We start from the raw sequence: 13,414 nt of genomic DNA on the forward strand, positions 1-13,414 counted from the left end.
AGAGCAGATACTACAAAATACTTGAGGGATGAAGGAATGAACAACTGAACGCAGTGGTGAGTTTCAATGAGGCAGTTCTGAAAGTCTGTTCAACTCACAGACTTTCTGCGCCTCCATCCTAGAGTCACTGAGTACACACACACATCACATGGCATAGAAGTTGATCAGAAAAGAAGATGGAATGAGCAAGAGCGTGGCAAGGAGCTGGGGAGCGGAGGAAAGAGAGAACATGGGCCTGGAGAAAGAACACCGTTCTTTAAGACGCCCACAAAGCACAGTTATCATCCTTTCTCACTTATCATAGTGTGGAGAGACAGGGTCCTACGGCTTTGAACGCAGGACAGACAGGTAAAGCTGAACTACATGAAGAACTGAACCTGGCTGGAGCATGGCCTCCCCAAGGACATCTTGAGTTCCGACAGCACGTGGGGAAGGAGGCAAAAAGCTAATAGGAAACCTCCAAGAGCCAAGCAAAGATGTGTCAGCAGCCCCAAAGTACCGAGGAGACAGAAGTGGAGGTCAGGTCCTCCCAGGGAGAAGGGACCGGTAAACACCCTCAGACTCATGTGGAACACCTGGCAGGCTGGGTCCCAGGAGCAAAGGCAGACCAGAGTCTGAACCAGAACTGTACCTCAGCCTGTCTCACAGACGATCACCCACGCACCCGCCCCCACACACACATGCGCACACACTCTGCCTTCTTCTTAGAAGAAAGAGTGAGTCCTCTGGACCGAGAGAGCATCACCCAAGTCCTTTTGTAGTTGGCACAGATGATGTTGGACATTCTGTGGCATGATGAGAGATACATCAAATAACATAACTAGAGACAATATCAAACAATAGGAACACATCTACAGTTGATCCAGATACTAGAACTGATTATTTAAAGTCTTTAGAAGCTATGATTAACATGTTCAAGAAATAGAGAAAAAGATGGCAAGTACAGATTTCTTTTTTACTGAGAATTCCACCAAAAGAATCATTATCTAAAATGGAATACAACAGAAATTCTATAGTAGAAAAAAATAATGACAAAAATCAAGGCCTCAGCAGATGGGCCCTTGCAGGAGATCAGGTACAGGATCTAGGAAGCTGGAAGATAGGTTGATAGAAAGCACCAAATTCTGAGAGTTTAGTGCAAATTAAAGTACAATGTTAGGGAAAAGCACCAGATTTATATGAATGATAATTAAAATAATAACAACAGGCTATAATGTGCTCGCAACTACCCCAGGCACATTATATTTAATTCCTATAGAACCTGTGAGGTAGGTACCAATTAATATCTCCCCTTTACAGACAACAAAACTGGGACACAGGGTTTAGATAGCTTTACAGGCTAGTGAGTGGCTAAGCCAGAATTCAAACTCAGGCATTGGGCTCTCGAGTCCACGTAGTCGGTCAACTGTACTGCAGTAATTAATAACAACTGACATTTGGTGAGGGATTTCTCTTACTCTCATTTTGAATTCAGTCCATCTCAACATATTTAGACGATGCAGTAATTAGTGACTGCTCTACTCTAATATAAAGATATTCTGTAAATAAGTTAAAACTAACTATAAGCTATGCCCTGCTGCTTTCACACTGCACGTCTGACAAAGCTCGGGCAGCTGCCCATACAGGCTCAGAGGGCAGGGAAGCTCAGAAGGAAAGCAGCACTCTCCAGAGGCAGCCTTGAAAATTCAAACCTGTAAAATTATAGTCCATATAACATAAAATTATGGAAGAGAAAATTCCCCACAAATACTCAAAGCAGGAAATGGTAGAACTATCTAAAGAGATAACCTCTTCCCAAACCCACATGGGACAGAGAAAACTCATTCTGAACACCGCCTGTGACAGCCGAGCTCAGGCTGAGCTCGGCTGGTGTCCTCCACAGGGGATGACAGTGTAACTTGTGAAACTTTTCTGACAACACCTTTCCCTTCTCATCATTTGTTGAGACACCCATCTAGAATGTTTCTCTAAGTTTCAATTACCCTGCCTTTTGATTGCCCAAAATAGCAACTATAAAATTAATTTGTAGTGAGAGGACACTAAAAATGTTGGGGAAACTGTAAAGTTACCTTCCGGCATTTTGCCGATAGAAATAAAGTTTTCACTATAACGTTTTTTAAGTTCAAGAGAAAACCTTGTCTGTACTCAGAAGATAAACCATTTTTCTGTCCTCAAACTTGTGGACCTGAAGGATGTTTTAAAGCCCACACTTGTGGTCTTGATTCTCAGGAGACCTATTAAACGGATTCTTGTCGCGCCTGAGAGGCTAAGGCAAGCGGGCACAAGGTCCCTCTTGTGCCACCTTGACCGTGGGCACAGCAGCCGAACCTGAGTTCCTGGCTTCTGGACGTGGCACAAGGGACCACATTCTCCCCAGGCACATCTGACTGTCACCTTCCCAACGGCGAGAACTCACCTCACTTCCAGGAGACATCCGAGATGAAGTTCTGGAAACTTAGGTCACAGCACTAATTTCGTTTCTTTGACAAGAACTTGAAGAAAGTTCTTCAAATAATAAAAAACTGGTAACATTTTTTAAAACACTGCTTACCTTTGAATATTTCTGTAACTCAGCATCGTCTGCGATCTGTGTGTCCAAGGTAGCAACCTAAATTTATAACAAAAAAATTTCCAATATTTGTAAAAGCATAACTTTATTTCTTTGTAAGTTTCCTGAAAAAATCTGAAAAACCAACATACTGATAACTCCATCAGACCTATACTCTAATCTCTTTTCTCTATTTCTAAAATCCATAAATATAACGCATAATGTAAAATTTCAGAGAATATTTGCTTTTCTGTTCTTATTGTTCTCCACAGCACTTTTTTTTCCTAAATTATTTAGAAGTTGAACCAGAAGGTAATGGGCAAATACATATACCATTTTTAAAAATCCATCATCCTTAAAATTTTAATATAATCCTCCATTATACTGAATTCATAAAAATTTTATTCTTTTGACAAAACCAAGAGTATGGTCATTTTTACTTTTAAATTCAGGCCTTAAAACAAAAGTTTGCAAGGTCAGCAAAGTCAGACAAATTTGGAAAAACTGAAACATGCAACTTTCCACAGCAAGCTCAAACCACTTCCCCAGGAGAAGGAGCTGGCGAGGACACAGACAGAAAGACCTGGACGGGTGGGAAGCTCACAGAATACTTAGAGCTTTGAATCCTGGCCTGAAACTTGTTCTAAGCTTCAATGGCGGACATCCATGGAAGTGAATTCCTTGCAAGTAAAATACTGATGACTTGCATCTGGAAGCTGTTAATAAAATAGGGTGCATCTGGAGGGAGGGATGAGCTCAACAATGACCCAACTAAAGTTTTTAAAAGTACTGCACTGCAGATAAGTAAGTTCTGGAAGAAAATAAAACAAGAAACGCTGAAAACGTGCATGCATTCATCTTGCCTTGCTTCTCCTGCCTGCTCCTCATCCCTGAGAACAAGTTACAACTCCACTGACTAAGCTGTCACTTTAAACTTCCAACTTGAAATTCTGTCTCCTCTTTCTGGCCCCTCTGTTACGACCTCACCATGTGATCAATGAAATTTGGAAGGGTAGTTACAAGGAGGACAAAATTTTAACAAAAAGTGCCCATCAAAAAATTGGCCGTTTATAAATACTGGTTCGCCAAATTACTTTGACTATCAAAGCACTAAGGATAGAAAAGGCCATCTGCCAGGTGACAGATGCTTCTCAAAGAGGACAGCCTGGTAACAACACAGCATCCGAAATCTATGAAGTCAAGAAGCAGCAGTGCATGAGGACATGCAAGCACAAAACTAGCAAGAAGAGAAAGTGTGGACTGTTTGACTCATCCTAATGACGGTGGGAAATTCTGACAATAGATAGTGGCTGTATATTCTGGATCAAGAAGAGGAAAAGAATCTCCAACCAGCCAAGTACTAATGATAAACATATGTCAGAAATGTGAGTGACAACAGGAATTCAACAGAATGTGTGATTACTAACGCATTTAGTGAACACTGTAGAGTCTTGTCTAAGCATAGCTTTCTGCTCTCATGTGGATTAATACCGGGAAACGTAACCAGTCCCTCACTCGATGAATCTAATAACAGGTGAAAGGAAGTCTAATGGACCACTGGCTCTATAAACTTATACCAACCTAAATTACTTCCTGTTCTCCCAGATACATCTGATAATCATTCTTTCATTTTTCTCATAAAACTGTAAGATTCTTTGTGAAACATAGGACTAATATCCACAGCCCTTTCAGTGTACAATAAAACAAACAGATCATAAAAGCAATCATAAAAATGCCAGCGATTTTAAGCAGCTGATACAGCTTATAAATTTAAAGGCCAGCGCTTTCTCCTCTCACATTTTTCTGCCTACTGTCGACTTAAATGTTTTCAACGTGGACTGAGTGTCTGCTAATTGTAACTGAAACTTGTGTGCAGTCCTTAACCGTTCTTACAGCTTAAGATGCTAAAAAAAAAAAAAAAAAAAAAAACAGAATTGATTGATCCAAAAGAGAAGAAAGGCAGGAGGAAAAAATAAAGGCAGGCTGATTCTTCGACTCTCCCATTTCTTTAAATTGTAGTGTTAGGAGCCTGACATGAAGTGAGCCGTGAGCGTTTTTATTAGAAGGTTTAACATACCATTACTTCATAATCAGGGCCCAGTAGGTTTTCCCACCTGGATTTCAGCTCATTTTCTGGAAAGTCTGGGACTCCTTCAGAATTAGAAAAAAAAAGAATGTTGAAGCTACTGTGAGCCAAACACACTTAACTACTAAATTCTTCACTTAGAGTGCAGTTTCAGTAAGTAAATGGGAAATGAATAAAAAGGAAAACGCATTAACTGAGCTCTACCGGGTAAAGTAAAACAGAGGTGACTTATAAGAATAACGGAAATGTAAGGACCGGCTGCGACCAAATTACGAAGGGGCTTTCATTGGGAAGGAATATTTTAAAGGGAAACGGAAATGATGAGTTATAAATGAAATTTGAATTATATACAGTTTATATGTAAACATCCTGTAGTTTACAAGTAAAATGCATCTGGATTTGCTTTATAATATGTTAGGACAAACAAGGGTTTAATTTAAATGTTGATCACTTCGAAGTAGTACCTTCCGCTCACCCACAGGAAAATTAAAAACTCATCAGGATCTCCCCTGTCGACTAGGCACACTGCACAGCCCACGCAGACTTTCCACTGGGCCACAGAAAGGCTTGTCTGGTTTAATGCAACCAGTGAGCTGCACGAGCTTTATCAGAACAGAAGCTTGGGTTTTACTTTTGTGGGTTTTACTTTCCTCGGGTCTTTTGTGATAAGTAAAGAGCTAAGACAGATTTTAGGTGTCCTGCCTGTCCCCATATGGTCTTAGCCGGAAGCTCAGTGCAGTCGGTAGTCTGAATAATGCCTAATAGGCAGAAGTCAAAGAACTAAAACTATAATTTCAACTTACACCCCATAGTAGTAGCAGAAAATAAACAAACCTCCACCTTTTTTAAGTTAAAGAAAAACTCTCTCCGTTTTGTCACAAGACTGGACAAGTCACAGAATACTTATCACAATTGACAATGCCATCTGTCTAAAATCAAACATCACTTGCAATATCAGCTCTTCCCATCTTCGGCACGGACAGCTCATCTTGGACGCACATAACGCTTAATTACATAATTCAATCATTAGGTAAAGCAGGCTAACCTCAGAAATCAGAGACCAAGACCAATGAACACCAGAGAACTTAAATTACCAGATTCACAAAAGGCGATCCATGAAATAACAATATTAACCGATATGCTAGATGACATTCTGGGAATAATTAACCAAAGATCCCATTGAAAACAAATATCATTCATGTGGGCCCTGCACGTTTGTACCTCCTCCTGTTACTGTTTCCGTAAGAAATTACATTAAGAGTTCTACCATCTCGCCTGCTGTATTTCTTCCGGGCAGCAGTTTCTTATCTGGGAAGCTAATTTAAACAAAATTTGCAATGTACTGTTGAATTGTAAGCTTAAAAACATGATATTTAAAGATGATATTTCATACACATGTATACTAATGTTGACGTTTTGCCTGTAATTCTTTCAACTATATTTTTACCTTTCAGTCGTACAATGAGAGCACACACTGTCACGAGTTTGAAAGCACAGCACAAAAGCCTAAGTACCAGAGGAAAGAGATTAATTTATTTTCAGCAGCTCGATAAATCCTGAGCTACACAAAATGATCAAAAAATGAATAGTATGATGATCTGAAACAATTATTCCAATGGCAATGAAGGGGAGCAGAATATGCCACCCCAAAACATGCCACTTTGGCGTGTGGATTATTTTGGGTCTTGAAGACAATCAAGACCCAGCAGACTCAGGAAAAGCTTTTACTTCTCCCTCAACTACCTGAAAGAATTTAGAAAAAGGCCCTGTCCCAGAACAAGAACCATTACCAGAGATGATGTTTTATCGGAAAGACTTTGCAGGCAGGGCAAACATCTTCTCTTCCTACCGTCCCGTGCACTGCCCTGCCCCCTCGGAGGCCCTGGCCCCTGGCGCATTCCTTAGCTCAGGATGGCACACAAGCCTCAATTGCCCGACTTGCCCTGGGGTCTCATATTTTTATGGAGCTCCTAGATGCAGTTAAGTTTGTTTTTCTGCTGTTAATCTGTCTTATGCCATTGTAACTATTAGACCAGCCACAGAACCTAGAAGGGAAGAAGGGAAAATTTTTCCTCCCCAACAAGAAAAAAGAGAGCTAACTTCCCAGCAGTTAGAAGATTTTGGTCTTACTCTCAAGCTGAAACTATACATATTCATGAAAAAAGACACACAGTGAGGTTGATCCCAAAAGAGCAGATAAAATATTTCTAAAAGTATTTCTAACTTCAGAATGTATTTGAGTGTCGCTTGACAGTTTACTGAAAATCCACCTGGGTTCACTTAGAGTCAAATAGCAAAGATCAACTGCCACCTACGTGGGTCCAAAAGAACAAGGTAAATTTCCAAATCACAGGGAATGTTTCAGCCTGAACGAGGGGTTACTCCCTCCTTAGGCCATTCCTTCCTGAGACAAGACAATCAAAGCCAGCAGCCAGAGCCGCTCAAGCACACGGATGGCGCTAAGTACTCCACCTCACTCAGCTGGCAGGCTTCCCAGGCGCCGCTGGCAGGGAACCATGCAAAGCTGCTATGCGACCTGCTGCAGAACGGAGTCGACTAAGGCAGCGAGGCATCGAAGCACAAAGCGACAAAGCTGGAGCCAGCCCCGTGGCCAAGCGGTCAAGTTTGCATGCTCCGCTTCGGCAGCACAGGGTTCGTTAGTTCAGATCCTGGGCCCTGAGGTAGCACCACTCATCAAGCCACACTGTGGCGGCACCCCACATAGAAGCATCAGAAGGACCTACAAGTAGGATATGCAACTATGTACTGGAGCTTTGGGGAGGAAAAAAAGAAGACCAGCAACAGATGTTAGCTCAGGGCCAACCTTCCTCACCAAAAAGCATGCTTAAAAAAAAAAAAAGGACAAAGTTGCACATTAAGAAGAAAATTAAAGGATAAATATACAGCAACCTGGCAATTTGATGAAACACATAATGTATACATTATTGACTTTTATGATGAAAAAGAAACTGCCATGTGTACACAGACAGCTGTATCACTATAGCTGTATCAATGGGAACAGAACATACAAACTGAAGTGTGTGGTAGTTAAAAGTGCTGACAAAAACTAGCCATCACATACTAATAAAAAGGCATTCAAAATTAACGTAATCAAACAAAGATTAACAACAATATGCTTGGTCCCAAACTGCCACAAATGTTAGGATGTTGATATTAAGAATATCCTACTTTATATCTCCAAAATGCCTCTAAAATTCCTCACATTTATAGAGAGAAAATGGTTAACAAACTAGAGAGACAAATTACTTTGCTATGCATTGAATGCTCTGTGCCTACCCAATCTTTCCAAGGCTTGTACGCTGTTGGTTTTTAGGTTATCCATTCTTTCTTCAGTGTCCTCATCTTCACTGTCCAAGTTAGTTTCCGTTTCCACCGCTCCAGTCAGAAAGAGGGTTGGTGTTTTCGGCGGCTCTACAACAGCTCCTGAAAGAAGAATTGCTAACTTGAATCTCTGCGCTGAAGACCACATTTCACTGAGCTCATTCCGCTCCTGTCTCCCATCTCACAACCTCGGTACAGACATTTCAGGTAACTTACATACAGGATTCCTTTATTTAAAATGCCATGTCTGATAACCACTCAATTCCTAAAAAAAATCAGCTTGCTGGTAGTATAGAAAAGAATAAGGAACCAGGCAATAGGAAGAGAAAAGCAAATTAAAGTCAATGACAAAGGAGGATCAGATGCTGTTCCACGCGGCCTGGCAAGGAGGGAGAGCACAAAGTCTTGTGCTCTCGTTGCTGTGGGGGCAGGAGCAGGACGTAAGATACAAGCAAGGGCAGCCCGCCCCACTGCGCTGGGCTCTCCGGGGTTCTGCATGACATTGTCGTAAGTGTGAAAACAACTCACAGAGGCAGCCTCCTGAGCTGGGAGGGACCCGGAGAGAATGCCCTGGCACAGAGGTTCTCCCTGAGCTAAACTGAGGCAAGGAAAGTAACAGGACATACAAAGCTTTCAATCTCAAGCACGCAAGGGTCTGTGTGTACCTTACACACAGGGGAGGCTGAGCAAGAGTCACTTTAGGTTATTTTTAAATAGTCACACGTGACATAACGTATTCTTACCAGAAATATTTAACCTGACCCTAACTGAGGCTTTAGATCTAGCTTCCAGCTCACAGGAAACACGTGGATAGAGGAACAAGTTAAATGACACCACAAGGAAGCAATCAAATTCAGGATGTGGCATTCTAGTGACAAATGGACAGATCCCTTCAAAAAGTAGGGGTGGGGGACTCATCTAGGTTAAGAAACCAAAAAAATGTAACTCATGCTACAAGGGCAATGCATGACTGGATCTTGACTTTATGGGGGTTTTTTGGGGAAAGAGGGGAAATGGAAAAAGAAGCTACAAAAGACATTCAAGGGCAACTGGGGAGATGTAAGTATGTTCTGGGAATCGGGCACCCGGGGATTACTATTAAACTTCTCTGGTGTGATGATGACACCATGGTTACGTAAGAGAGCATCCTTCCCTTCAGAAGCTATAGACCGAAGCACGTAGGGCTGAAGTGTGGCACCATCTGCTACTCACTCTTAAATGCTCCGGGGAAAAAAGATAAACAGATGAAGGAAAGGCGGCAAAACGTTAACCGTTGAATCTAAGTGGTGGCTTTGTGGGCGTTCATTATACCATTTTACAATTTTTCTGTATGTTTGAAAATTTTTACAATAAAAAGTTGAAAAACATAACCAGCTAAAAGTTCCTATGATCTTAATATGAGATTTTAAACGATACATAGATATTTTAGATTATCAATCTATTGACACACACTAAAAGCACAGCCCAAGGCTAGCAAAAGAAACGCCAGCCAGAAGCCACTGGTAGAGCTGGGGAGAAGGTTCTGTAGTACGGAGCAGTACATGACGTGATTGTGTGCTACAAGTAGTATACAAATTGGTACACAAATAAGTATACAAGGTGTGCAAAGGGCAGAAGTGTAGAGGAGAAAAAGTAAGACTAAGAACGGGAGAGGAAGGTATCAGGCAAGACCTGGAAGCTGTGCAGTTTGTTTCAGTAAAACAGACTTAAATGCTGACGACAAGACGTGTGACGTAGGGCAGGGGACAAAGGTATCACCCCTCTCCTACAGTGCAGAGGCCACACACGGAACAGGTGACCACAACGGAGTGTGACGAACGCTACAGCGCACCGGGAGTGCTCTTCAAAGGAGCCAGGGAAACACAGAGGGAGGGCGCCCAAACTACAGAGGAAGAAATCCAGGTTAGGAGTCAAAATACATCCCAACACCAATGTCAAATGCAAGTGTGTCTGGTAAAGAACTGCGCATTCGCAGATGCCACAAGTCATCTGACACAGCAGACGGAGGCCAAGAGCTGTATCAGAGCTATTCAAACCACTGTATTGATACAAGTGTTTATGCAAACCTTTTAAGGTCAATACAGCACTGGCACAATGTGTATCATTTAGGCAACTTGAAATTTCACACGTACAGTGCAGTCGACAGGGCGGCTGTCTCTCTGCAGCAGAATTTCCATGATCAGATAAAACTTAACAAGTTCCAATTTAAATATAAATCCATATCAGTTGAAAGCAAAGGCTTCCAGGCTTATCATATCTTCAGAGGGGAAAAAAATGTATTCATCTTCTGACACATTCTAATGGAATTATTTCTGACTCACTAGTTATACAACCAGCCATTCATTTAACTTGAACATGTGTTCCCATGATGGTCAAATTTTGCTGATCTATACATTTATAAGTTGATAATTAAAAATTGGCATGCATGCAATTATACATGTATTCCATAATGAAAATTTACTATTCTTATAACCAAAATAACAAGTGTTATTTTACAAATAAAAATGCTCTTGATAGAAATCCAGGTTTTATTTTCTCTCACTATATTTCAAAAGGTAAATCAACAGACAGAATCAAATATAAGGTTAGAAGGAATATGAAGCTTAAGTTTGCAAAGTGTCAAAGCATCATACAAATCAGAGCCCTTGGAACAGAAGGTGTCAAAGCTTTATGATTCAAGTATAAGCAATAAATGAAATTGGGAAGCTTTATGGGAAGATGATCTCCATCTCCATTTACGGAAGCTCTCAGAGCTTGGTGCACGTCAGGCCGGGCTCACGTTCTAACAGGTGGACGGCGCCTTACAGCAGGCAGAGGAAACTTCACCGCACAAACGAGCTGATGCGTTTCTCCACTGCTGCATTACACAGGGTGAGCGGGCAGTTTCTCCTTCCCAGACTCACAGAACCAAGTCCATAAAGGAGCTACTCTTCCAAACCCAGACCACAAGCCGGGGAGCGGGACATTGGAAGTAATCACCTCTGTCTGAAGGCAGTTCAAGTGGAGAAGCAGATGAAGATGTCTTCCTTCGAGCTAGAGTCAGACGTACCACTTGCCCTGCGTTTCGTAGCACCTCCACAACATCCTGGTTGGCAAAACCCTGAATATTCACACCATCGACCTAAGACATTAAGAGACACACCAAAGAGAGGTTTCAAGTTTGCTATTATTTTTAATTCTAGCAAGGCAGAATAAAATGAGGCAATCATTTTATTCCAAAAATAGTTTGTATTACATCTAAAAAAGTATTTTTGAATAAGGAGGCAAAATTAGAAGTAAAACATGCCGATGAACTTTCCGAAAAACTAGAAAGCAAATTCAAACTTGTGCGCCCAAGTCACACATTTTAACCGAAGCCTGAGAGGTATAGGGCCTTAGTTTCTGACGCTACTCAAAATTCAAAGTGTCATAAAAAGTGGTCATTGCTACACACAGCTTCCAGGATGTATCAACAGAAATCATTACATCAGAACTGAAGAGGCCATCCAACACTTCATCCTCTGCCCTGTCACTGCAGATGCGGCACTCTCCAGGAGAAACACGCTGCTCTCCCTCCACTGGTTTTCCAGTGTTCTAGCACAAGCAGGAAACGCATTCCATCCTCTCTCAACCCCAGCCAACTAGCCAGCCCATCCCTTTAGCTTTCCCACAGCATCTTCTGCAGAGCATCCACTGCCACTGCTGGTCTCCAAACTCCGCAAATCACAGGGCACTTCCTAAGCGCGACAGTGTAAAAGCCAAGAGTCACGAAGGGGCCTCCTCAGATGGACTGGAGGAGAAAGACTCAGGTTACACCAACGAACATTTGTTTCTACATAAATCACTAAATTAAATGTGTGTATGTATTTACTTCAAAAATATTCAAGTAAACTGTAAAATTTAACTAATTTCTACTCAATGGAGGAACAAGCAGTCTGAATTGATGAAAGATTATTATTATATGCTCCAGTATATAAAATATCTCAATTTTGTATGTACCCAAAATGGCTGTTATTAGAAAAATTACCTTCATGAAGAGACGACAGGGAGCTGCTGAGGGCCTGTTAGTTGTGGATAAAATGGTGAGTTAGGAACACAAAGAGGCTCCCAGAAGGCTCTCGAGGAGAACTAGGCTACCTTCCAAATACACACACAGAACCATTTTCCTACCAATACACTTAGTGACCCCTTTTGTCACAGACAGTAAATAAAAACCAAATTTAGGACCATAAGAGTCCAAATTAATGAGATTTCACCATACTAACAATTTAAATTTTAAAATACTATGAGACTATATTAAGCCATTCCCCTCTCATACACATGGCAATGAAGATAACTTTTCCCCAACTCGAGTCAATTCTAAACAGAGGGCGGTTACTCACAGCGACGATTCTGTCGTTCACTCGAATTTGGCCGTTGTGGTGCGCCGCGCTGCCAGGTATGACACTTTTCACATAAATCCCTGAAGCTTCCCCTAAGGTGCACAAAACATACGGAAAAGAGAAGAAAGCTCTAATTAGGCCTTGATTGCAAAATTCATATCGAGAGGTTCATTAGCTGAAGGCTGACTGCAGGCTTGATAAATACCACTTGGAACACAAGCAGAGAAATTGACGCATTGTTTCAAACTCTCACCATCACAAGTGACCCAAATTTGAAATGATGTGGCTGATGACTATTTCTGGAAACATAATCAGTAATGAAAGCTTGATGAAACGCTCCCCAATAGAAGCTGGGATTCAGGAAGCCCAAGGTAGGGGGACTGTCCTGTCCTGTCTTCTCCTTCTCACCGTGGACCCGGCACAGGCTGTCCTCATCCTTTACCAGCACTGCAACGAGGCTCCCAACAGGTCCTCCTGCCTATATTCAGCTCACTGCTCCGGTTAGCTTCCCAGACACAGGAAAGCACACACAGCCTTAAAAACTAGAATAATATCGCAACATGGAATAATCCTTATATCCTAAAATAAAACATTTAAACAGAAATAAATGGCTATAGAAAAATTACAGCTATATAAAAACTGTGCATGTCTATGAGCAAAGATTGGAGGGGAAATTGGAAAATGAAACACTACAACTCTGGATGATTCTATATTTTTATTTTTTAACTTCAAATGAGCTTAAAATATTGTCTATAGAAAAAAAATAAACATCAATGGATTCCTATTGCCCATAGAATAAAATATAAATTTCATAGAATCACATTCAAGGACCTCCATAATCTGCCCCAACCTTTCTTTACTTCATCTTCCAACTACGCTCCCTCCAACAAGACAAAGGCCAGACACACAGACTCGATATTCCACCAAAACTAGTATTTTTATGATTTTATCCCTTTTCTCATTTCATTTTTCTTCCTGTCAACCTCACCCCTTCTATCAAAATCCTTTCCTTTTCCATGCCTAGCACAAACGCTCTCTCCTTGCGAAGTCTCCATTTCCATCTGTCAAATCGAATCT

General features: G+C 41.4%; 1 protein-coding gene across 11 annotated transcripts in view; it reads right to left on the reverse strand.

The window, feature by feature from the left end:
• PATJ (PATJ crumbs cell polarity complex component) overlaps positions 1–13,414 on the reverse strand; it is a 303,918-nt gene that overhangs the window by 254,041 nt on the left and 36,463 nt on the right. For all 11 annotated transcript variants that reach the window (XR_011532436.1, XR_011532435.1, XR_011532437.1 and 8 more), the window contains exons 10-14: positions 12,338–12,429; positions 10,956–11,097; positions 7,932–8,078; positions 4,626–4,699; positions 2,552–2,608 (exon numbers count right to left, since the gene is read on the reverse strand). Coding sequence is in view for 8 of the 11 variants with exons in the window: in XM_070592216.1 (XP_070448317.1) it covers positions 2,552–2,608; positions 4,626–4,699; positions 7,932–8,078; positions 10,956–11,097; positions 12,338–12,429 (512 nt within the window). In the remaining 3 variants the exon portion in view is untranslated. The remainder of the gene's footprint in view (positions 1–2,551; positions 2,609–4,625; positions 4,700–7,931; positions 8,079–10,955; positions 11,098–12,337; positions 12,430–13,414) is intronic.

Source organism: Equus przewalskii, chromosome 24, assembly GCF_037783145.1.
Source record: "Equus przewalskii isolate Varuska chromosome 24, EquPr2, whole genome shotgun sequence".
In the NCBI taxonomy this organism is placed as follows: domain Eukaryota; kingdom Metazoa; phylum Chordata; class Mammalia; order Perissodactyla; family Equidae; genus Equus; species Equus przewalskii.